Here is a 24,958-nt window from a genome sequence, read left to right on the forward strand (position 1 = left end):
TTGAACAATGAGAACACATGGACACAGGAAGGGGAGCACTACACACTGGGGTCAGTTGGGGGGAAACGGGATGGATGGCGGGGGGTGGGGAGCTGGGGAGAGATGGCAAGGGGAGAGATGCCAGATGTAGGTGATGGGGAGGAAGGCAGCAAATCACACTGCCACGTGTGTACCTATGCAATAATCTTGCATGTTCTTCACATGTACCCCAAAACCTAAAATGCAATAAAAAATAAATGGGAAAAAATAAAAAAAATTTTTAAATAACAGCTAACTTTCATTGCCACACTATTCTAACATATAGTGTTGACATATAAGTGCCTGACATATATTATCCCACTTACATAAATGTAAATGAATAATTTAAAGCTAAGGAAAGTTGTTTAGAAGCATTTAGCCCAACAACAAAAATTATGTACAGAAATTTCTGCAACAATCAAATTTAATACTGCATATCTTTTAAAAGTAAAATCGAAACTGTTGACTTTGACAAGCTTGACACAATCTAAATATGGTATAGAAATCCCTCCCAAGTCATGAGGACCAAGTAATTCATTTAGTGTTTATTAGGTTCCTACTTAATAATCACAGCTACTTAAAATGAAAATAATTTCACTGAAATTTTCAGTTATCTTTTAAAAAAAAATAATAAAGAGGTCAACTTTTGGAGCCTTAAATTGACCTACCTGAAAAGGTTGTTTGTTATTGTAGGTCTTAAGCTCCTGATTCCCCCGACATGCTTCTTTTTAAAATCGATCCTTGCAGAAGCGAGAAATAAATAAAAAAAAGCTTGTGACTTGTATGTCCTTTGCAAAGCACGTATGTTTATTTTCAGGGCCTATAAGATTTCTTCCCCCCTCGCAGCTGCAAGAATCCATTTCAAGTCATATCGGGTAACAAGGAGCTTGTAGCCTACCATAGTAAACAATTGTAATAGGTTAGTTATGAGGCTTTTAGAGTGTAAAACCTGGTTAACCTTTTGTATTTAAATCTGTTAAAATGCAACCATTATTGCTCACTTCTAAACATACATTTGCTCACCTGCTTGGTGTTAATCTGGACTCAAAACTGTTGGCCTTCATGGTGATGGTATCAGTAAATAGCACATCTTTTGCTGGAGATGCCAAAGCTTCGGAGTGAGATAAGGATGGATGCATTCTTTGTTGCTGTAGTCTTTTCAGTGTAGCATAGCCAAAGGCATCTCTAGAACTCGTGTAACTAAAGTTACAATCTGCTAGACTTTTAATTGTAGCAATAGAGGGTGCTTTAAGGGACTGTGCTCTTCTAGGAAGCGTATGAGAAGAACCTGGAGGCACCAGGGACACCGAGTTTGATTTGGAGAGAGACAGATGGTTAGACTGTGGCATCAAATAGTGGCTTGTCTTAACAGTTTTAGTACTTACCACAGTACTCATGCTTCCACAGTCTGTGTCCATAGTTGTAGCATCTACACCTACTGTCTCTCGTGAAGGACTTGAGCTCATTGAACTTATGCCACTTGTTGTAGTGTCTGTATTAAAACTTTGGCTACGTATCTTCATATGTGAGCTCGTTGAACTTTCTACTACTAACCTCTCTCGGCTCGTATTTTCTCTGTGATTCTCTGAACCAAAATTCTTAGTGAATTTTAAGTCATTTTCTCCAATGCTTGGTGTACTACCAGTGTCTTCAATGTGCTTATTCCCCATAAATGAAGTTTCTAATTGTAATGTTTTCTGTACAGTGGATATGGGTGTAAAATCATCACTATGATTAAAGTCAACACTGGGTTCCGTAAGTGTTCTGATTCGCCTGTTGCTTGTCTTACTTTCAGTTGACAGTTTCCCTCCTTTTGGATCACTGCTACTACGATGTTTTTTGTTAGGCAAAGTAAGTGAATTTAAGATACGATTCTTCACAAGTTTACTAGAAGCAAAGAAAGGGAATGAATTTTTATCCTTTATGGGTCCAGATCGGTCATAAAATGCTGGCTCTGTATCTTCACTCATATCAAGGAAAAATGTACTAGTAGAGCTGCTGCCAAACCGGTCATCCTCCAATATGAACATACCTATGATTGAAGGATCGATAAATAAAAGTACAAATAAAATGACAAATTCATAACTATTAGTGACATCACATTTCATGAAATTGTTTTTAGTCATCTGAATGAAAAAAATTAAAAAACAAAGGGTTAAACCATTCAGCTGCCTGAAAATATCTTTCTTGAAACCCACAGTTTGGACTTGAGTAAAATGTAAAATTATGTAATTTATGAGGATCTCCTGTTATTTCCAAAGAAAAATTATTCTAAGACCCAGTATGGCACAGGTTACATGAAGTTAATTTGATTTTCCAAATATTCAAGATGAAATTAAAGGGAAAACGGAGACCTGATCATGGATGCTTACTCAGTTACTACAAATTCCTAGTAATTCGTCTTTAAATTACTATAGGCAGGAGAAATTAATCTTGTAAGAAATGAATTCCCAATCTTAAAATATACTTACAGAGAACCACGTGATAACATTTTAAATTCATGTTTACATTGTTTATTTCCCATTTTACTTTAGATACTAAGAAACTCAATTTAGTGCCCAGCTCTATTAGAAGATGTAACCTAAGTGAGTGCCTAATGACATCTGTAGGATTTTTCTTTTTTTCTGTTGAATAATTACAAACTACTTCAAATATATTCTGAAAGAAGGTAAAAGAAAATCCTAAGTGAATTTGCATACTGCATTGCATTTCTGTATTTTGTCAATTTTTTTTCTATATTTTGTCAATTCTAAGATGTATACTTTTGATATTTAATCTTTTCTATTTTCACACAGAATCTGATTCTAAAATCAGAATGCATCTTGCAATAGTAGTATGTCCTAGTTTAACAGGCAACTTTTTCTTTTTCTTTTGTGGTACATAAAATATTGGTACATTTCAAAATTCATGGCATCTCAGATTTGGTGACATACACAGTCTGATAAATCTGACACTATCTTCTTAAAAGGAAGAACCATGCCTTACATTTTGTACACCTAACACCACTTAGCACAGAACTTAAAACCACAAATCATTTTATATATAATTACTTTTGCTACTCTGTTAACAATTTCACTATTTTAAAATTTAGTGCTTTTCTCTAAAATGAAGATGTGAATATAATATCTATTAAAAATACATTCTGGCTCAACAATCCCTGTATCTGAAAAATGAGTAAAAAGATTAAATTTAATGAAGGTAGACAAATAAATACTTATTATATTTGTTTCTTTTCTGCCAAAAAAAGGGGGATTGGTTCTTCTGGCACATGATTTATTATATAACTTTGTAGGAATTCTCAAAACCTACTTAGAAAATAAGGAGAGAGAACAATGTAAGCTGGTGACTAGAGTCTGTGTTACGAAAAGATACACATTCTCCAAGAGGCTATTGTTGCCAAGTAATTATCTTAGAAAAAAGCAAATCAGGAATGTTACATATACATTTAAAATTTAAAACACAAATATAAATGTTAACATTGGCTAACTTTATGTAAACCTGTCAGGATACTCACTTGATGGCACAGATTCACTTTCACTATTATGTCTAGAGCTGGTTGACTCTGAGTTCAAACTCAGAGTGCTTGGGATAGATGACAGTTCATTACAGAGTTGTTCTACATCATCTGGAACCACTGGCCACAGATGTTTGCGACTATGTCTCACAGCATCCCAGTTGTGACATTTTAGAATATCACAGCCTTGTTTGGTTTTAGCTATGAGCCCAAGTACATATACACAGGTCCTGTATATAAAAGATGCAGTAAAGTAAGTTATAATTCCAAGCTGAGATTGCTTAAAGCAATCACGGGTTCACTTACTATAAGTACTTTGAACTTTCTCTAAAACCCACTAAAATAACCATTTTGAAAAAAAACTTATTAAAACTAGGAATAAATTAGCAGCAATTAAAAAAAAAAGCAAACCTTTCCAATAAAAATAGTAATGACAACAAAATAAAAACACAATGTAATATGAGCAAAAAAGACATGTATTATCTTTTCTATTATAAATATGGAATAGTTGGGCTACTGGACTACTACCGTAATATCTATACACAAATACTACATCTTCCCTGTTACCTACAAGGTAAACTTTAATATCATAATAAAAATAAAATAATAGTAAACAAGGAGTTCGTTTAGGTGTTTCACTTAAAACAGTTAATAATCTTATATCATTAGAACTCAATGATAATTAGAACTGCACTTAATCATAAAATACTTTTCCCTAACATCCATTTGTAAATACCGACGTCAACATTAGAAAGATTTCTGAGTTAAATGGCCTACCCTCTGATGGAAAGAACTTCACACTGTTTTGCAAGTTTTAGTATATCTGGAATCACATTTTCTTCCTGTAGTAAATTGAGACCCCAATTGGATGAGCCGATATTTCCCTAAAAAAAAGGAATTACTTACATCAAATATATTTACAAGAGTAACTCTTTCAAAAGATTTGGAAAGCTACCAAGAAACAAATTTAACCTCATCTCTGAGAGAAAAAAAATGTAAAAACGTCCTCAAATAAAAAACATTAGGCATTGGTTAATTCTAGCTGCCTTAGCAACAAAACTCATAGTTTAACCATCTATTCTTCAACATAGAGAAAATACTTAAATTGGCAAGAACAATCCCGTCTTGAATATTAATCTAAGAAGTTCCAAACAAAACAATTTTTATCTATTTAATATAAATTTAAAAAAACTGAAATCTAAAAATTGCAAAGATCTTACAGAAGTGTTTATTACAAACCAAGGCCCAAAGAGATGCTTTCAGTTTTTTAATTTCTTCCCATTTATCCAAATCTGGTGTACGAACATTACGACAGAGTTCTGTAATGATATTCTGGAGAAAGAGAAAGGAAATTACCATATGAGTAATAATATATTTATGTATTTAATATGTTTTCTTATTGCATCATAAAACCTATGTAAAGTTTGCTTTTTGTCATTTTTGCATACTTAAAATTCTAAATAATTTTATTAAAATTTCTTGAGAAGGAGAATTAGGGCATGAGTTCTGAATTCACATTCTAGAATTATCACTTATTAACTGCATGGCCTTGAGCAAGTTACTTCATCTCCCCATCCTTTGATTTCCTAATATCTAGAAGAGTGATAATAACATTTGTGTCAAAAGGTTTCAGGATTTAATCAATTATTGCATATATAGTGCTTACAAAAGTACTTGGCACTTAATATTACTAAAAAATAATACTTCTTTTAAATACAAAGTGAATTAGTGCTTAGGTTTTACCATACTATGTAAGTAATAACGCTGAGAAAATCATTTAAATTTTTAGTGAAATTTTCAAATATTTACATGAAAATACCTGTCCCAATAGTTTTCTGACATAATATAAAAACACATGAAACTATATATAGAGTACATTTATGCAAAATTTTGTGCTCTTGAGATGAATACTGACACAAAAAGGAACTAAACCGTAAATAACTATTGTTCTGTCACATGCACAAATATTCCTATAACTGTTTATAAAATAAGAGAAAGGTTACATTTATTGAAAACAGTTGCATGGCGTAGTCAGAAACATAAATAACTCAAAGAACTGCTTGCCTATGCCTGTTACATTCCATGAAGTATATGAGATAAAACGTGCTCACAACCAGCAATTTTCAATTTATTGTTCAAAGATAACTGAATCTATCAGGTTCAGTTTAACTTCCCAATGAGTGGAAGAAAAACTCAGTTTTTCTGTACGTTTCTGGAGATCTGAATTTCTCCAATAAATTGTAAGAAAAGAACTCAGACTTTCATTAGATTGCTTACTCTACATAACTAGCTATTCAAAAAGTCATACACAAGTCAGTTAATGCATTGCAAGACTATTAATATTTCTAAGGTTAATAAATATAGAATGCATAAGTCAATTACAAAATAGATGACTTTAAAAGCAATTATGTCAGTGATATTAAGGCTTCTGAGCAGTTTTTACAAAGGAAATATTTTAGCAACATTACGATTTTGGTGTTTCTTTTTTATTATTATTGCAGCTACTTAAAATAAATGAATTATGCCTTACCTGTACTTCCAACAAATGGCAGCCTGTTTTATGGTGTACTAGTTGTCCATAAAGATGTATAGGCAGGTAGACATGAGGACGCTGTAATCTAGTATAATAAAGATGATTAATATGCCTCCTGGCTAATTTAAGAATGCTAATTAGAACAAAAGTATTAATAAGTATTTGATAAATAAAATTACATAAAACTCTCCAGCATAAATGAAAATATAAAAGAAGGAATGAGGATTTCTCAGGTAAAATATACGCTGAGTATCCCTAATCTAAAATGCTCCAAAATCCAAAACTTTTCAAGTGCTGACATGACCCTGTAAGTGGAAAATTCCAAACATTAGCATTTAACGCAAACTGTTTCATGCACAGAATTACTTAAAAAATAGTATAAAATTATGTTTAGGTTACATGTATAAGTGTACATGAAACACAGATTAATTTCATGTTTAGACTTGGGTACCATCCCCAAAATATCTCATTATATATATGCAAATATTCCAAAATCGGAAAAATTCCAAAATCCAAAACATTTCTGGATGAAAAATCTAAAAATCACTTATATTCGTAAAGATCATTTTGACCATGGGTTTCCAAGATGCTTTGATGACTTACAATACTTCAAACAAAATAATATAAATACACATGAAACTATAGAGTACATTTATGCAAAATTTTGGACTCAAGCATTTTGGATAAGTGATGTTCAACCTGTAACAGTTTATCAGATCTCAAAGTACTGGTAAGAGAATCTAGGGCTAGAAATGCAGTCTGGGGTGCCAGCATGGAGTATATCTGAACGCTTTATCAGTAAGGGTATTCAACAAGCCATGAATGCCACTGAATTTTTGAGCAATTAATGATGCACCTTAAGATTCTTCCTATATCATGTAAGAAACTGAATGTACAAAAACTCAGAAATGTTAAAAAATAATTAATGATGAACTGGTTTTAAATTTGATAACTGAGAACTAGCACTGGGTATACACCTTTGGTTACTCCGACGAACATAGTTATCACCATCAATAGGCTTCCGATAAGTAGTAAGTGCTTCATTGAGTTGTTCCTCAATCAAGTCAACATATTTTGAGTTATATTCCTAGAAGATAACATTGTTTTAATTGCACATAGTATCACAAAGACAGTCACTAAATTTAATATGTCAGATACTTAGCAAAGGATAGATAGATCAAGGTATTATGAATGCAAATGTTCTATCATACCCATAAGCTTTCGGCTCAGGTTTCAATTACTACTATATACTGATGACCCCCACATCTGCCATTTTCCTCACAAATCTGAGTTCCAGATCCACATTTTCAAGTATTTCCTGGATACCATCATTTGGTTATTGCACAGGCAATGCCAGTTCAACATACTGAAAATTCATTATTCTAATCTTAGCAAACCACTTTTTACATATGTGATCTCTTAATAGTGAGCCAATAATTCAGTCATTAAATTAAAAACCTTATGAGCCAAGTTGGACCTCTCGTTTACTGTATCCAGCCCACAAATTCTGTCCATCTTATTTTGAAAATGCCCAGAAAATTGTCCTTTTCTATTCAACTTAACTACCAGGGAAGTTCAGGCACTCATCAAGTCTTATTTCTAAACGTGTGTCAATATTCCTAGACTTTCCCTTTGATGATCAAAATTCCACCTCTTCACTGCAACCTGTCAGGTTACTAAAGTATAACTCTGATAACTCTTTAAATATCTGTTAAGGATTTCCCACTACATATACAACTGAAATCCCTTAGGATGATACAATGTGGCTTATGAGGCCTTTGACAATCTAGCTCTAATTTACTATTCCAGACCCATCTTGCCACTCCACACTTATTTTAGTCCCAACTACACTGGAATATGACTTTCTTCATAAGTCTATAATGTTCCAATAATCTATACAGCTTTATCCTACTCCCTCTTCCTTGGATATCCTTCTTCCAATTTATTTGCCGACTTACTCCTCAAGACCATTTCAAGTATCGCATCTTCTATTGTGTCTGACCAACATTTCTTCTGATAATCCCTAAGGCAGAATCATTAATCTCTCCTCTGTGTTCCCTTATACACTTGCATATGCCTTTGTTATAGCTCTTCTATTTTATACTTATTATTTGCAAGCACTGCACGAAAATTCTAAGCAATTTTCTAATGCTATGATTTTGTATAATAAATTGTATTATGATGATTTAAACATCTTCTAGGAAACAAACCTATCACATCTTGTCTCAGTTCTACAATTCCTCAAATACTAAAAGACTTCATGCCTTAAGTTGTATGCTTCAAAGTTTTAGTCCATTTAAGGAGCATCTCTTATGAAATATGGCTCAATAATGACACTAAAAAGAATCTGCAACTATGTTAACAAAAAAGAGAAAACAGGATAACTGATCTGAAATGATGAAAAATCTAAAAATCACTTATACTGGTAAAGATCATTTTGACCATGGGTGTCCAAGATGCTTTGATGACTTACAATACTTCAAACAAAATAATGAAGCCACAGCAATCAACAGCTAAAGAAATGCTGTTTCATATCTTCTTCCAAACTACTCCCTTCTTAGCAGATTTCCCTAGTATGTATGATACTCCCTTTCTTAGGTTTCCCTATGACAGCAAGAAGCTGATTCTCAGATTTAGGTAAAGAAGTACCCTAAAATGAAGTTTCATTAAATGATTTATCTCTTTTGGTAGAACTGTTTTCAATCTTCTTTCATTAAAAATAATTACTTTAGTTTTAGATTAAAAGGGTTCATGCAAAGTCATAGGTTATATAAGGGACCCAAGAGTGAAAGAAGTAAGTATGACCAACACATTAGATTATAAAATCAAATTAGTAGAGAGCAAAATTTCAACAGAATCAACACAGTCAAAAGTTCAGAATAAAAGAAATAACTGTAGTTCAAAAAAAAACCAAACATCCTCTAAATTCACAACTCAACTTCCAAAGACAAAAACACACAAATTCAACATTATTCAATAAGAAATTACCTTGTGCCACTTTTCCAATTGTTTTGCTACATAACCTCTTTCATTCAGATAGGAAAACCCTTTCGGAATGGAGAGAAATCTGTAAATTAAAACAAGCAATACTTTTACATTGAGTCTGGCAAGTCTAAGAGGCTAAAATAACTAAAATTTTTTAAAGTATAAGGAGCTAAAAGACTTTAGGAATATTTCCTAAAGTCAACTTTCCTTCTTAAAAGGTCAACTAAAATTTATTATAACTTCAATCACAAATAAATTTTCACAACCTTTGCAACAGTGCACGAACCCAATCACAATACAGAAAATGTCAGCCAGGTGCGATGGCTCACGCCTATAATCCCAGCACTTTGGGAGGCCAAGGCGGGCAGATCACCTGAGGTCAAGAGTTTGAGATCTGCCTGGTCAACATGGTGAAACCCCATCTCTACTAAAAATACAAAAAATTAGCCAGGTGTGGTGGCGTATGCCTTTAGTCCCAGCCACTTGGGAGGCTGAGGCAAGAGAATTGCTTGAACCTAGGACGCAGAGGTTGCAGTGAGCCAAGATTGCACCACTGCACTCAGGCCTGGATGAGAAAGCGAGACTACATCTCAAAAAAAAAAGGAAAGAAAGAAAGAAAAAAAAAAGGAAAATGTCATGAAATGTATGAAGAGACCAAAAGATTTTTTTAAAAACACTCCAAAACAATGAAAAGACAATGCTTCAATATTAAAGGAAGTACAAGGTCAAAATTAGGTTTATTTCAGAGCTTAAAAGGTGAGCTCTTTAGCATACTTCCTATTTGGATTTGAATCCATCTTTAATATACACTGCCCAAAAAAAAAAAACAAAAAAAAAACACAACAAAAAATGTAACTGAAAATTTTACCTCAGGAGGAGAAGCAAACCCTTGTCTCCAAGGTGGGATAAAGCTGGTTTCATCTGAATGAGAGCATGAAGATTGGCCTAAAAGAGATGATCATTATTTATCATTTATCACACTTGCAGAAAGATAGCAAACTTTTTAGTTCCAAAATGCCTATTATGTATTATACTTTTAAGTAATTGTCAATTTAGTATTTTTTTAAGTATTAAATTATTAAAAAATAAACCTTTACCTTGTCTTCACATGCTTCATCGAGGATATCAAGAGCTTCGGAAGAAATCGTTTTGTTTTTATCATGTAGCTGGGTCACTAACAACTCAATTCCCCAATTATTAAAGAATTCAACATTAGCTCTCAATAATACCCTTAAATGTTTTGTTGCATAGAGCCTGCAGGCCTATAAAGATAAATGAATACATTAAAAAAAAAACTTCACCATAAATAGTCTATTTGATTTTACTTTGAGATAGTCGCGCTACTTGAAAAGGGAAGAAAGACTGGAATTGGTGGTCTAGCCCTTGATTCGAATACTTTTTTGGTCTTGTAAAATAAAATACTTCCCTTTCTATCTAACAGTTTCTTCCCCTTGATATAAAAAATATCAGTACTATATGGAGTTCCTTGGAGAAACTAAAATTTTAAAGTAAACTCAATTTCCATATCATCTTCTTAGAATTTAAAATTAATTTTACTTAGCCTAAAATCATCAAGTAGTGAATTAACTGGTTATAAAAATACAGTTTTACTGGCTATGTTATACTCACATCAGTAGCTGCAGTTAAAATTTTGGAAAGGATGACTCTAGCCAATCCATCTCTGCTATAGTCCAAGCTAGAAACAGTAAGTTTTAGCAAGTGATCTTGGTTTTTCAAGGAGCAAAGATTAAGGAGACTTTAAAAAAAGAAGAAGAAAGGTTACAAGAAATTACTATATTGATATATCAAGTCAACAAATATTTTTTCCAGCTTTACTGAAGTATAAATGACAAAAATTGTATTATTCCAGGTGTACAAGATAATTTGATGTACACGTACATTGTGAAGATAACCACAATCAATTAACACATCAACCGTCACACATAGTTACTATTTTGAATGTTGGAGTGGGAAGGGTATGAAGACAATTCAATGCTTTTTTTTTTTTTGAGACGGAGTTTTGCTCTTGTTACACAGGCTGGAGTGCAATGGCGTGATCTCAGCTCACCGCAACCTCCGCCTCCTGGGTTCAGGCAATTCTCCTTCCTCAGCCTCCTGAGTAGTTGGGATTACAGGCACGCGCCACCATGCCCAGCTAATTTTTTGTAATTTTAGTATTTTTGTATTTTTTTTGGTCACCATGTTGACCAGAATGGTCTCGATCTCTTGACCTTGTGATCCACCTGCCTCGGCCTCCCAAAGTGCTGGGATTACAGGAGTGAGCCACCAAGCCCGGCCTCAATGCATGTTTTTAACATTCCTAATATAAACAAGCTTTTCTGAAAGAAAGCATTTAATAACAACTATCATATAAAAAAGAACATTAAAGCAAAGATAATGCTAATTTAAAATAAAACAACCAAATATGTACATGGACTAAAATGCATACCATATCTGACTACATTAAAAATAAAGTTTATGTATATATTGCAACAAAATCTAGGAATGCTCACCATTGAAATACACTGCATTTTTCTAGCATTTTAACTCCATGAGGGTGGCAAGAAAGTGTTCCAATAAATAAAAAGTAGTGTTGACTAAGGGTGGTCAATAAACCATTATTTTGAAGACTTCTTTCAGGTTTCATTCCAGATGAGGCATTGAGCCACTGAACAATATCCTTTACTAGATCTTCTAAGTATCCTTGCCCATCCTAAAAGTAAATACATTGTGATACTGTGAGAAAAGCACTCAAAATCTACAATTAGAAAAATTAACCTCAATCAAGTACAAAAATTTAGTAATAATGATGAAGTTACCAATAATAACTATCAATCAGTGAGTACCTGTTGTTTTTTAATCCACTTCAACACAATGCTGCATGGAGATGATATTATTCTCCATTTTACAGAAGAGTAAACCAAGTCTTCTAGAGGGCAGATAACTTGCCCAGTCTCATAACTAGTGACTAAGTCAGGATTCAACTCTAGGTCTGGGATCATTTCCTACATTTCTAAATATAGCTTATGCATATTCAGAAATAAAAGCAAAACAGAAGGTGGAAACAGAGAGAGGGCAAGGAAAGCAAATTCAATAAAAAAACATTTGCTCTGGAAAATATTCAGAATGCTCACCTCTTCAGATTCAAGAAGAAATTCTGTAAACTGGCAACCTACAACCGTGAGCTGTTTGCCCTTGGCAAAGTCCAGATCCAGGTTGGCATATAATTTACTGCTAGGCTTATAAAAATAAAGTAGTCTTCGTACAAATCTAAAATCAAAACACAAGTAGCAAAAAGGTAAAAAACAAGGCAATTATTTTAGTATCTTAACCATTGTTTATGACATAATAAGGCTTTCTGAATATGTTTTGGGTCTGAACCATAGGGATAAATGGCAAGAAATATATTAAATGTGTTTGGTACACGATATGGTTTGGCTGTGCTCCCATCCAAATCTCATCTTCAATTGTAGTTCCCACAATCCCCACATGTCGTGAAAGGGATTTCACGAGAGAAGATAAAATCAAGGGGGCGGTTATCCTCATGCTGTTTTCATGATAGTGAGGAGTGAGTTCTCACAAGATCTGATGGTTTTATCAGGAGCTTTTCCCTGTGCTCTGTACTTCTCTCCTGCTGCCATATAAAGAAAGATATGTTTGCTTTCCCTTCTGCCACAACTGTAAGTTTCCTGAGGCTTCCCTAGTTATGTGCAATTATTAGTCAATTAAATGTCTTTCCTTTATAGGAATTACTTGGTCTCAGGCAGTTATTTATAGCAGCGTGGGAACAGACTAACACAGTACATTTCATATCAAAAAAAAACAAAAAACCTTCATTGTAAAAAATATCTCCATGGAGTAACAATTTTATGGTGAGATGGCTGGAAGAAATAAAGGAGAAGAAAGATGCTAGCCTGATGAATGCAGATGTAACGCGGCTAGAATATAAAATTGGATAAATAGAATGTCACCTGAACTTAAATTTTCTTCTATTGTATCCTATGTAGAACTTTGTCCCATGGCTCAATAATGTTCTATTGTTAAGATAATTGTAAGATAATTGTAAGATACACTATGATTTTGGTGGTTTTTCACGATTAGGCAAAAGGTCAAGCATAAAAGTTGCAATTTAGGCCAATGAATTTATAGATATAATTTATACTATTTCAACATTATGTTCTAAGCTTCTATTGAATTTAGTTCAGTTCAATTTCATGCACTATAATTCAATCCAATAGAGGTGTCCAATCCAGGAGTTGGGAAAACAAAGTTGTGTAAGACGTCATCTGTGCTCTCAAGGAGTATAACAAGTTAGTACTATGCTTTTTTGAGTGTAATTTGTAAGTTATCTCTATTTCTTAAAACTTAATAATATAGATATTAAGTTACATATCATGAACAGAGAATGCAATCAAATAATAATGTTGATAACAATTTCTTGAACATACTAAGACCCTGTTTCTGAGATCAGTACTGATAGCTGGTTAATCTAAACTCAGGAGTAAAAATGTATGGGTGTAATAAAGAACAGTATAGTAGCTTAAAGTGTTCGTCATGCTACAAACATTTACATGGGTTATGGAAGATGTGGTTAAGGAGAATGTAAACAGCAGTTAGAATGGATAACTCCAAAGTCAAACAGGAACAGAAGCTGTATATTAAAAATATAAGCCCTTATTATGTTATCCTCATATGTTAAGGCTAAAACCCACTACATAGATGATATTACCCCAGTTTGAAAAACGTTTATCTCAACTACTTCATCTATTCCAAAACTAAAGGCAGAATGTAAATAACTAGAAAAAGAAATTGCTAACATGTTTTGGTTATAAAATAAGACCATATAAAAAAATATATCAATGTACCTATTGAGAATTAAAATGTATGTGTATATTTTTTAAATTATTACATATTTTAGCAGGCATTAGGCATAATATCCTTATCTAAGTTCTTTAAATTTACATGCAAAATAGTTCTTACATACCTGTGTAACTGTTCATCTTTATAGTTTCTTAGATTTACATTTGGCCACTAGAAAAACATAATATGTTATATTACATATATATTTATCAATTCTCATATATAGAAGATAATTATAATACAGTATAATTAATAATGAAAGACAAGCCATTACCATGAAGTATCTTTTCATACCTTAAGAATGGTCCCTATAAGATTCCAATTCCATTCAAGATTCTCTTTATGTTGCAGGACTTGGCTATCTCTAAGGTTAATTAAAAGAGCTTCCTCTGTATCCTAAAATCATCAGAAAGTAATAAGAAAAATTAAGGCAATCTTCCTCGTATCAGAAAACTAAGCTCAAATTTGAAAAACTGAAAGATAGCTTTTCCATTTAAGGAGAGATAAATGTTTTTCAACTTTAGAGTTATAAAAACCCAGCTCTAAATTATAAAACTCAGATGCCATCTGAATATTCATATACATGAAGAAAAGTACAAACTCCAACACATGCATATTAAAATCCAGTGGTTAAGAAATTAAGATATTGTGTTTAAATTGAAAATCATGATTTCATGTCAGTACCTTAAGAACAAATATATCTTTCTGAACTCGGAGATACTGATCCCGTTTCTGGTGTGTTGCAATTGCTTTCTGAATAATGTGGTCTAAATGAAGACTGTAAGGCTTAGGTCCTCGTTTCTTCATTTCATGGAAGCGTTTTAAACAGTTCAAGGCTGCACTGGCTCGCCTAATGAAAAAAAAAGTTCAATTAATACAATAACAAGACCACCATAATTTAAGAGGTTACCTTGGTAAACTGTTAAAGCTTATATAAGTTCAAAGCTAGAAATTATTATTGATAAATTATTTCATCAAATTTAGAGAGACAAAGACAAAAAAATCAACACTACTTTATAAAGACATACTAATTATTTAGACTCAACGGAACATGTGCTTACTAAACTTTTCTTCTATGGTGGTGGGTATATTTGTATATTGGTTTTAGGAACTCCTACAAGGTCAGAAACCTAGTATTCTACATTGTCTATCAAAGTTTTAAAGCTTTGCTTTTCACATATAAATCCTTAATCCACCTGAAACTTATTTTTCTTTATGGTATGAGGTTGAAATAATTTCACTGTACTCCCATATGAATAATCAATGATCCCAGTATCAATTGAACAGTCTCTATTTTCCACATTGGTCTGTAACTGTAAATGGTTTATTTTTATAAATTATATTTAATTCTTTGTGGTACATAAAAGTGCAGTTTTGAAGAACTTGGTAGCAAGTCTCAACTTCAGAATTTCTAGTAATTAGAATTTTTCAATATTGGGATGTGTTGAGTGGCAAGTATTTAACAGTAAAGAAAGCTTACTGAGCTAAAGATAAAACTATTCTAAGAGGACTATTCTTACTGGAATTCTGGAGATGTATTTGAATTTCTGATGAGCGCTGGAATTTGTGGCCATACTCCGACCCTGAGTTTAGGTCTTTCAGGTATTGGGAAAGTACATTTTTACATTGTGAAACTACTAATGTAAAAGCTAAAAGTTACTATTACTGATGTAAGCCTAGAGACAGAACTGAGATGACTCCTAATGCCCTCAGTTTATATGACAAATTTGGTCTGTTAAACAGTATATTCAATGGCAGAATGAAAATTAAGAGATTATTAAGTGTAATTTATTATTAAAGCTAAACTTTTCAAAAATGTATTATAACTCTTAACAAAAATACAAAGTTCTGAAGAGCTAAAAAATGGCATTTCACTAACATCAAGCCAAATAATAAATAAATAACATGGTCCATATATAAATGTTTCTGATCATAATAGCAAAATAATAAAAAGAAAACAAACACAAAAAGACATTCCTGGCCTAGATAGAATCTTCACCAAACCAAACTAAGTTCCTGCTAGCACTTTCCAATGAGGCCTTCCATCCTTACCTTTTACACATATTTTATTATTAACACTGGAATTCCAGCAAAGCTACAGTTGTATTACCATAATTTTGTTCGTAAATTCTATGTTTGCAATATCTCCTTTAGTAGTAACAGTTCAGCTTATTGCTATATAGCCCAGTAGTACTTGTTACTAAATGCCAACATTTTTAACCATGCAAATAGAAGAAAATAGTAATATTGTAAAGCTTTGTTAATTTTAAATAGCTCATAGACATAAAGAGCCAGAATTGCTGCTCACAACACAAAGGAGTCCAAAAAACTCTCAGCTAACATTTTTAGTAATATGATATCCTATGTCCCTGTCTACAAACATGCTAGAAAAAAGTGATTTTATTAGACTATTAGTAGTTTGTACCCTAAAACACAAATTACCATTGTTAGAACCATTAATTTTTCGTTTAGCAAATTCCCTAAAAGAATTTCCCAGCATAACCTATCCATACTATTTTTTTAAAAAGGAAGAAAAGATAAACTAATTCAATATTAAATATGTCAAACAAAAGCTTTGCTAAAGCTCTGATACTTACAGTCTTTTTTCCTTTGGGATATCAAAGGATGCAGCCATATTCATTAGGGTTGGCAAGCAGTGCAAATGATGGCTATGTGAATGAGGAAGAATTGTGTTTGCCTAAAATGAAGCATAACACTTTACATGAGTTTTCAGAAGTAGAAATATTTTATGTTACAGATTACCTACACATATAATGCTGTATTCAAGACTATTACAAATTCTTAAGTTTTACTCATAAAATTAACTTATTTTCCCCAATACATGCTTATTTATATTTTTATCATATCTATAATACTTCCAACAAGGATGAAATATAAAGATACACACATTATATTAATATAACCATTAAGTTTCACAGATTCTTTACTATAATATTATGGTTTTTAAGCGGTACCCAAATTAAACTTAATTCTTAGATGACCAGAAGGGATTATATGTCAAAACATTGTAGGACTCAACTTATGTTTAAAATAACATTTAAAATGCTAGATGTCATATCCAAATTTATGAGTTGGCTTAAGTTTTAAAACTACTTTCTCAAAATAGGTTTGTCCCATAGGTCATAATATTTAAAATAGGAAATATTAATTTCTACTTTCCAAACAAAAACCCCACCACCCAACCAGCTATCAATGAAGACAAGAACATCAATCAAATATGGAAGACAGAATATGTAAGAATAATAAGCAATGAACTAACACCGCCGTACTAAAAATAACCAGCGTTTTTATTTCAAGAGAATTATGGAATCCTGTGTATGGGAGAAGGGAAAAAGATGAAATTAATAGAGATTCCTTCATATAAAAGCAAATAATTCTGAATATTGGTATTCTTACAGGAAATGCTATCTTAAGAATTAAAAGACAAATAATCAGACCTGAAAGCCTGTGACTCTACATTAATTCTTTCACAGATGGACCAAACAACAAACAACAAAACAAAAAAACACAGCAAGCAGCTAAATAACTGAATGACTTAAAAAAGACAGTTAAATTAAATTCTGCTTAATGCTCTTTACCTAACTCACATAGCCCAGCTGCTATGAGGGGGAAAAAAGGGTGTGGAGGAAGAAAAGAGATCAAGAAAGAAAAACCAAATCAAAAAATATCTGCTAAAAACAGCAAGCTGCAACATAATTTCAAAAGATTTGCCGCTGAATCAATTCTTCCTCAATCAGTTTTAAATGGTTCTTTTTATTTTGTATTTTACTAACTAGTAAGTAATCTAAAAATATAAATTCCTACCTTGCAAACTATCAGGGTTCCCTCACTGATTGATTTGCTGAGAGTAAAGAATTGTCAAATCACTTCCCTAGCTCCTAGTTTCCAAAAGTTACTGTAATCATAAAATCATGGTGAAAACAAAAACAAAAACCATCTTCTGAACCTCAAACTCCAAGTTTATAGAAAAGACTATAATGTTCAACCAAGACTATATTTAAAGCTTCTGCACAAGCCTTCTAAAATTCAGGCACTACCGTGAATCAAGTACATTCTCAGCAAACTGAAGTGGTATCCATAGTTTTGCAATTTCTTCCTTCTTAGGTAGGAAGTCTTTCTGAAGTCAATTAAGATTTACAGGACAAATATATGAACTTTCAAAGTGAGTGTAAAAGTCAAAATTTCAGAACTTTGTATGTTGTATATTTATTCCATTTATAAAACCAATCAAAATATGTACACGTGTATGTGTGCACATGTGCACGTATGTATCTATTTCAGGACACAGTACCAAGGGCTTTTTGTAATGCAAAGATAAACATTCATAAAAAATGCAAATTTACTTTTTGAGATAATACAAAGCAACACTATTAAAATGACCTGTTTTACAAATTCAAACATTAAAGATATGAAACATACAATCAGAAGTTGCTAAACTTACCATATGTAAAAGCTCTCCTAAAAGGATGGTAGCTCTAACTGAGATATGATCATCACTGTTCGTTATCACTTCAACTAGGCCCTTTGAAAATAAAAAGATAACATCATTGTTGCAAAATAATACATCTGAATATACTGTGCATCAGATATATTTTTTACTCTAAAAGAATTTTTTTTTTTTTTTGAGACAGAGTCTCACTCTATTGCTTAGGCTCGAGTGCAATGGCAAGATCTCAGCTAAGTGTAATCTCTGCCTCCCAGGTTCAAAAGATTCTCATGTGTCAGCCTCCTGAGTAGTGGGGACTACAGGCGTGTACCACCATGCCTGGCTGATTTTTCTATTTTTAGTCAAGACAGGGTTTCACTATGTTGGCCAGGCTGGTCTCGAACTCCTGGCCTCAAGTGATCCGCCTGTCTTGGCTTCCCAAAGTGCTGGGATTACAGGCATGAGCCACTGCACCTGGACTGAAAGATCTGTTAGAGAAAATAAACAAAATGGAATAAAATAAGGTTTATAAGTCTTACCTCTAAAAGACCATTACGAATAAATGCAGAGAGTATCAGTGCCAAATAATTATCCATGAGGTCTGGCCTGGAAAAAACAGCACAGAAACGATTTGAATAAAGTTTTATAGATCACACAGTCTAACATAAAAACTCTAATTCTAATAAACTGAAACCTTTTTTATATTCTACCTGGATCTGGCACGATGAGGAAGAATAGTTTTTGCCTCCGCTGCCACAAAGCCATCTGAAAGCCTCCAACTGTCCTGGAACCTCCCTGGATCTAAAATAGTTACAATTAGGTAGAAAAAAGATTAGGTATCACAAAAGCATTTCAGATAAGTATAGAACCATCAGCTAGCCAGGCTAAAAAGAACTTTTAAGAGTGTTGGTTAAATACCATACATTCAAAAAGATACAGACAAAAACTATTTATATAACTATACACAGATCTAATCTTCATTTTGGGACATTGGGACTTTAAGTCATTTGGCTCAAATACCGTGAGAATGAGATAATCTGAGGACTATATAGGTTTCTTACTGTTTTCTCTCTTCCTTTGTTGGCCCATTCCTATTAATTTAATTGCTCTAAAAGCCAAGTTGATAAAGAAGAAACCAAAATTTCTCAGTCTTAAGAATTTATTTGCTGTTTTATTTTTGTATTAATTTCCTGCCACAATTATGCAGCAAGAAAAGAAAATGATATTCAATATTTAGTAACTCTCCTTTTAGGAACTTTGTCTCCATTAAATAAAAATTACAGTATATGAAAAGATACAAATGTACTTCAATACTTACCTACACTTAGTAGTGCTTCTATAAACTCCTCAGTCACAACAGGTAGAGGAAGACGAAAGATATCATAAAGCACTTCAAGTAGACCTCGCTAAATTAGCAAACAAACAATTTATTTTTATGAAATATTTTAAGATTTTTAAATGTTCCATTCACATAATTTTAAAAATGATTAAAACAGAACTATTAATACACCTGCCACCTAACAACATTTTAGTCAATAATGGATCATATATACAATGGTGGCTTCCTAAGCTTACGATGAAGCTGAAAAATTCCTATTGCCTAGTGACACTGAAGCAGTCATAATGTCATAGGGTAGCATTACTCAACTGTTGGTGGTGATGTTGGAGTAAACAACCCACTGCATTGCCAGTTATTTAAAAGTATTATATATATAATTATATATAATTACATAATACTTGATAATGATAAAAGTAGCTGTTACTGGTTTACCAATTTACTATACTATACTTTTTACCATTATCTTAAGAGTGCGCTCCTACACTTAAAAAAAAAAAAGCACTTTGGGAAGCCAAGGTGGGAGGATTGCTTGAGGCCAGAATTTCGAGACCTGCAACATGGTGAAACCCCATCTCTATAAAAAATTTTAAAATTTGCTGGGTGTGGTAACACGTTCCTGTAGTCCTAGCTACTCAGGAGTCTGGGGCAAAAGGATGACTTGAGCCCAGGAGTTCAAGGATGCAATGAGCTATGATCATGCCACTGCACTCTAGCATGGGTGACAGAGCAAGAACCTGCCTCTTTTAAAAAAAAAAAAAAAAAAGGTTAACTGTAAAACAGCCACAGACAGGTATTCCATAAGAAGACATGGCTATCAAAGGGGATGATAGCTTCATTCATGGTATTGCCCCTGGAGACTTTCCAGCGGGACAAGGTATGGAGGTGGAAGACAGTGATACTGATCATCCTGACCCTGTGTAGGCCTAGACTAATGTGTGTGTGTGTGTTTGTGTTTTTAACAAAAAAGTTTAAAAACTAAAACAATTTAAAAACAGAAAAATCTTATAGAATAAGGATATAAAAACGAAAAAATTTTGTGTACACGTCTACATGTTTGTGTTTTAAGCTAAATATCACTGTAAAATAGCCAAAAGTTTAAAACATTTGAAAGTTATAATGCAAAAAGGTTACAGTAAGCTAAAGTTAATTATTTTTGAAGAAATTTTAGTAAATTAAGTGTAGTCCAAGTATACAAGTCAGTAAAGACTACAGTAGGGTATAGTCATGTTCTAGGTCTTAATATTCACTCACTTCTCATGCACTGACTCATCTGGAGCTACTACTAGTCCATCCCATAAGCTCCACAATGGTAAGTACCCTATACAGGTGTTGCATTTTTAATCTGTAATATAATACAGTATAACTGTATTTTCATTGTACCTTTTCTGTGTATTTTAGTTTAGATACACGAACTCTACTGCGTTACAACTGCCTATAGTACTCAGTACATGCTATACAGGTTCGTAGCTTAGAAGCAATAGGCTATACTATGTAACCTAGGTGTGTAGTGTAGTAGGCTATACCATCTAGGTCTGTGTAAATGTACTATAGGATGTTCAAAGGATGAAATCGTCTAACAGTGAGTTTCCTAGAACATATTCCTGTCATTAACCAAGGTATGATTAAATCATATTTTAAAACTGTATCAGACCTATATTACAGAAGGGATAATTGAATGCTTACTACTACATAAATCACTTAATCTAGTCTTGTACTGAATGCTTACTACTACATAAATCACTTAATCTAGTCTTTAAATTTTTCATTAACCTAATTGCGCATATGAAGAAACAGACTTAAAAGCAATTTCCCAAGGTCATGGAGCTAAAATAAATAGATAAATAAAATCAGAGGGTTAAACCCCAGTTGGTCAGACTCCAAAGAACACGTTTTTTCCACCTGTAGAGTAATAAGTGAATTATTTCAACAGTTTGAAGCTGCTTAAAGATCTTTCCATTTATAATATATCCTTCCATTTCCATTATCTAAATATTTTATTTCACATTTAAACAAGGCACACCTGGCTAATATTTTCTAATAATATTTTTCAGTTCCAGGTTTGGTTTATATAAGGAAGGGCAAAAGGAAGAAACAAAATTAAATAAAAACATTTAAGGAGAAAGGAAAAAAAATCACTTTAAGAATTCTCTTTTCCTTCAAATTCAATTTAACTGTATAAAACAAATTCTTACAAATAATTTTAAAATACACCTAATAAATAGACAGAAATATTAACAACTCCATTTAATAAAAACCACCATTGCCAAAATAAAATCTCACCACATGTAATAAAACATAAATTAGAAGGCATAACTAAATGCATTTACTTTTTGTTAAATGTAGTCTGTAGTGCTTGAGCCTTTTACAGTGAGAATGCTCGTGTGTTTACATTGTTTTAATGAATGAAGTATAATTAAGTTTACATTTTCATCTCAATTTTTGTTGTTGTTTTTTTTTTGTTTTTGTTTTTTTTCTCGAGATGGAGTTTCACTCTTGTTGCCCGGGCTGGAGTGCAATGGCACAATTTCGGCTCAATGCAACCTCCACCTCCCAAGTTCAAGTGATTCTCCTGCCTCAGCCTCCTGAGTAGCTGGCATTACAGGCGTCCACCACCACGCCTGGCTTATTTTTTGTATTTTTAGTAGAGACGGGGTTTCACCATATTGAGGAAGCTGGTCTTAAACTCCTGATCCACCTGCCTTGGCCTCCCAAAGTGCTGGGGTTACAGGCATGAACCACCATGCCTGGTCTCAACTCAATTTTTAATACAGCCATCATTCCTAACAACAGCAATATTTTAAATGATTCCTATTATATTTAGGGTTTAACTAAGTAGTAAATATTTACTCGTATATTTTTAAAATATGATATACATTAACAACTAATGAGGAAAAAGCATCACCTGAAATAATTTTTTTATGTAATCAATTTCCAGGAATTAATTTAAAGGTCCAGGAATGAAATAATCTTAATAACTTTTACCTACCCTTATTTCCATATTTGGTATGCAAAGTACTCCTATCAGAGACTGGATCCCAGAGTTTCCAGGTTTACATAAATTAATAATACCTAAAGAGGATAAAAAGAAAAAAAAATCACTGACTTGAGTTTCAAAAAATTTTCTATAGCAATGTATAATATAAAACCTGTGATATTTTTCTAAGCAAAACTATATAATTATGATATTATTTGGCTATCATAAAAGCTATTATATAACTGAAACACATTTTAAGCATTCTCTGTATTTCTGTATTGATTAGAGATTACAAATAATTTCATTAACTAAATTCCACCTTCAGTATCTGTTTCATATCCAAAAAGTTCATGAGTCTGACTGCCTGATGAACATGGACGAGAATAAGACAATGGTCTGTCCTCCCTCTTTTATGCTCCTCACTTTCAAGTGAAAAAATCTGCTTGGCATTTATTATTTAAGAGATCAATTCTAAAATATATTGAATGCACAGATTAGTATAAGCAATAGACTTCAAATAAATAATATGGTTCAAAATTTTTAAGTTACAGAGTTCTAAGTTCAATAATTTTAAACATAATAAAACCATGTCACAAAAGACATATGAATAGCCAATAAACACACACAAAATGCTCAATATCATTAATCATCAGGGAGATGCAAACTATATTAATAACAAGAAACCAAAACATACCTACTAGAATGGCTAAAATTAAAGGCCTACAACACCAAATACTGACAAGGATACAGAACAACAGGGACTCACATACACTGATGATGGGGATATAGAACAGTCTAAGTATTTTGAGAGAAAGTCTGGTAATTTCTCACAGACATAAACATGCATCCACTCTCTGACCCAGCAATTCCATTTAGGTGTTTACTCAAGAGAAATGAAAACTCACGTCTACAAAAAAAGCTTGTACAAAATTGCTCAAAAAAGCTTTAACTTTGATAAAGGAGCTTTGAATAGTCAAAACCAGAAACAGGTCAAATGTTCTTTAACAGGAGAAGGGCTAAAAACAACAATAACAACAACAAAAACTGGTATGTTCATCAAATGAAATACTACCCAGCAAAAAAAGTGAATATATTACTGATATATACAATAACATAAATGAGTATCAAAATCATTATGTCAAGTGAAAGAAGCCTTACATAAAAGCCTTTATATCAGTATGATTCCACCAATATTAAGTTTCAGAATAGGTAAAACTAATCTATAAAAATAATAATGGTGGTTCTTTCCTGGAGATACAGAGTCAAAAACTGACTAGGAAAGAGTATAAGAGAACTTTCTGGGACGATGATAATGTTCTATATATTGAAAAGGTTTTGAATGACAAAGGTGTAAGCATTTATCAAAACACATCAAACAGTAGACTAACAATGTGTGCATTTCACTGTATGTAAATTTTACCTCAAATCACTCTCCCCAAAAACAAACAAATCAGGACCATAAACAAACATCTAATTCTAGTTAATAATGTGCATGCTGCACTGTTCAGGAGTGAAGAGGACTACTGTCTGAAACTTCCTTTCAGATATATTAGAATAACATAGACGGACTGATGAACGCCTAGGGTGATGGACACATGGACAGATATATAATGCAGCAAATACAGTAAAATCTAGGTGGAAGTATATGGGTGTTCACTGTATAGTTTTTTCAATTTTTCTGAATGTTTCAAATTTTTCATGACATGTTAGGGAAAACATTCTTTAAAAAGTCTTACAGGACTCCAAAGTTCCCTGTACTTCTAGCTAAGCACATGTATATTTATGAACAGTCTATATGTTCTCTTTAGATTCAGGATCAAAATTCAAATTAAAACACACTAGGTAAACTTGCTTCAAGTATCAAAATAGTATTTCTCAAATTCTGATGTCTGATAGTAGTTTGAGACATTCCGGATTAAGAAATAGTCTCAAAAGATCGTACTCTGTGCTAATATGGAAAACAGGCTGTTGCATCTCATAAAAAAATGTGTTCTAAAAGGTCATTTTTCAATCAGTTATTTGGAACTGGAAATACATTACATCACAGAAGCAACATTACAAGCACGTAAAAGTTTATTTAACTTATAAACAGTGCTACAGAATATAAATATTATTTAGGACGTTATTTCCATGAGACAAAGGCTTTCAAGTTTCCAACTTATAATGCTGATATTTCTCTTTTTACTTCAATAGAAAGGTAGAAGACCCCCACCCCTCTAAGTTTCTTTCTATTTTTTTTTTTTTGAGATGTTGTCACCCACACTAGAGTTAACAGTGGTGTGATCTCG

At 32.7% G+C, this 24,958-nt stretch overlaps 1 protein-coding gene across 5 annotated transcripts in view; it reads right to left on the reverse strand.

Annotated features, from left to right (window-relative positions):
• Window positions 1-24,958, reverse strand: part of RICTOR (RPTOR independent companion of MTOR complex 2) — a 138,441-nt gene that overhangs the window by 16,371 nt on the left and 97,112 nt on the right. For 3 of the 5 annotated variants that reach the window (XM_017505887.2, XM_037730436.1, XM_017505890.2), the window contains 22 exons: window positions 22,683-22,765; window positions 19,676-19,763; window positions 19,068-19,158; window positions 18,897-18,963; window positions 18,373-18,453; window positions 16,508-16,608; window positions 14,595-14,760; window positions 14,205-14,306; window positions 14,035-14,081; window positions 12,185-12,320; window positions 11,564-11,763; window positions 10,680-10,806; window positions 10,148-10,312; window positions 9,919-9,995; window positions 9,054-9,132; window positions 7,043-7,152; window positions 6,063-6,150; window positions 4,772-4,864; window positions 4,310-4,416; window positions 3,533-3,762; window positions 1,042-2,050; window positions 687-758 (listed from right to left, as the gene is read on the reverse strand). In XM_017505887.2, the coding sequence (XP_017361376.1) occupies window positions 687-758; window positions 1,042-2,050; window positions 3,533-3,762; window positions 4,310-4,416; window positions 4,772-4,864; window positions 6,063-6,150; window positions 7,043-7,152; window positions 9,054-9,132; window positions 9,919-9,995; window positions 10,148-10,312; window positions 10,680-10,806; window positions 11,564-11,763; window positions 12,185-12,320; window positions 14,035-14,081; window positions 14,205-14,306; window positions 14,595-14,760; window positions 16,508-16,608; window positions 18,373-18,453; window positions 18,897-18,963; window positions 19,068-19,158; window positions 19,676-19,763; window positions 22,683-22,765 (3,319 nt within the window). The other 2 variants (XM_037730437.1, XM_037730435.1) reach the window with 2 other exon arrangements.

This window comes from Cebus imitator, unplaced genomic scaffold, assembly GCF_001604975.1.
Source record: "Cebus imitator isolate Cc_AM_T3 unplaced genomic scaffold, Cebus_imitator-1.0 Scaffold344, whole genome shotgun sequence".
NCBI lineage: Eukaryota > Metazoa > Chordata > Mammalia > Primates > Cebidae > Cebus > Cebus imitator.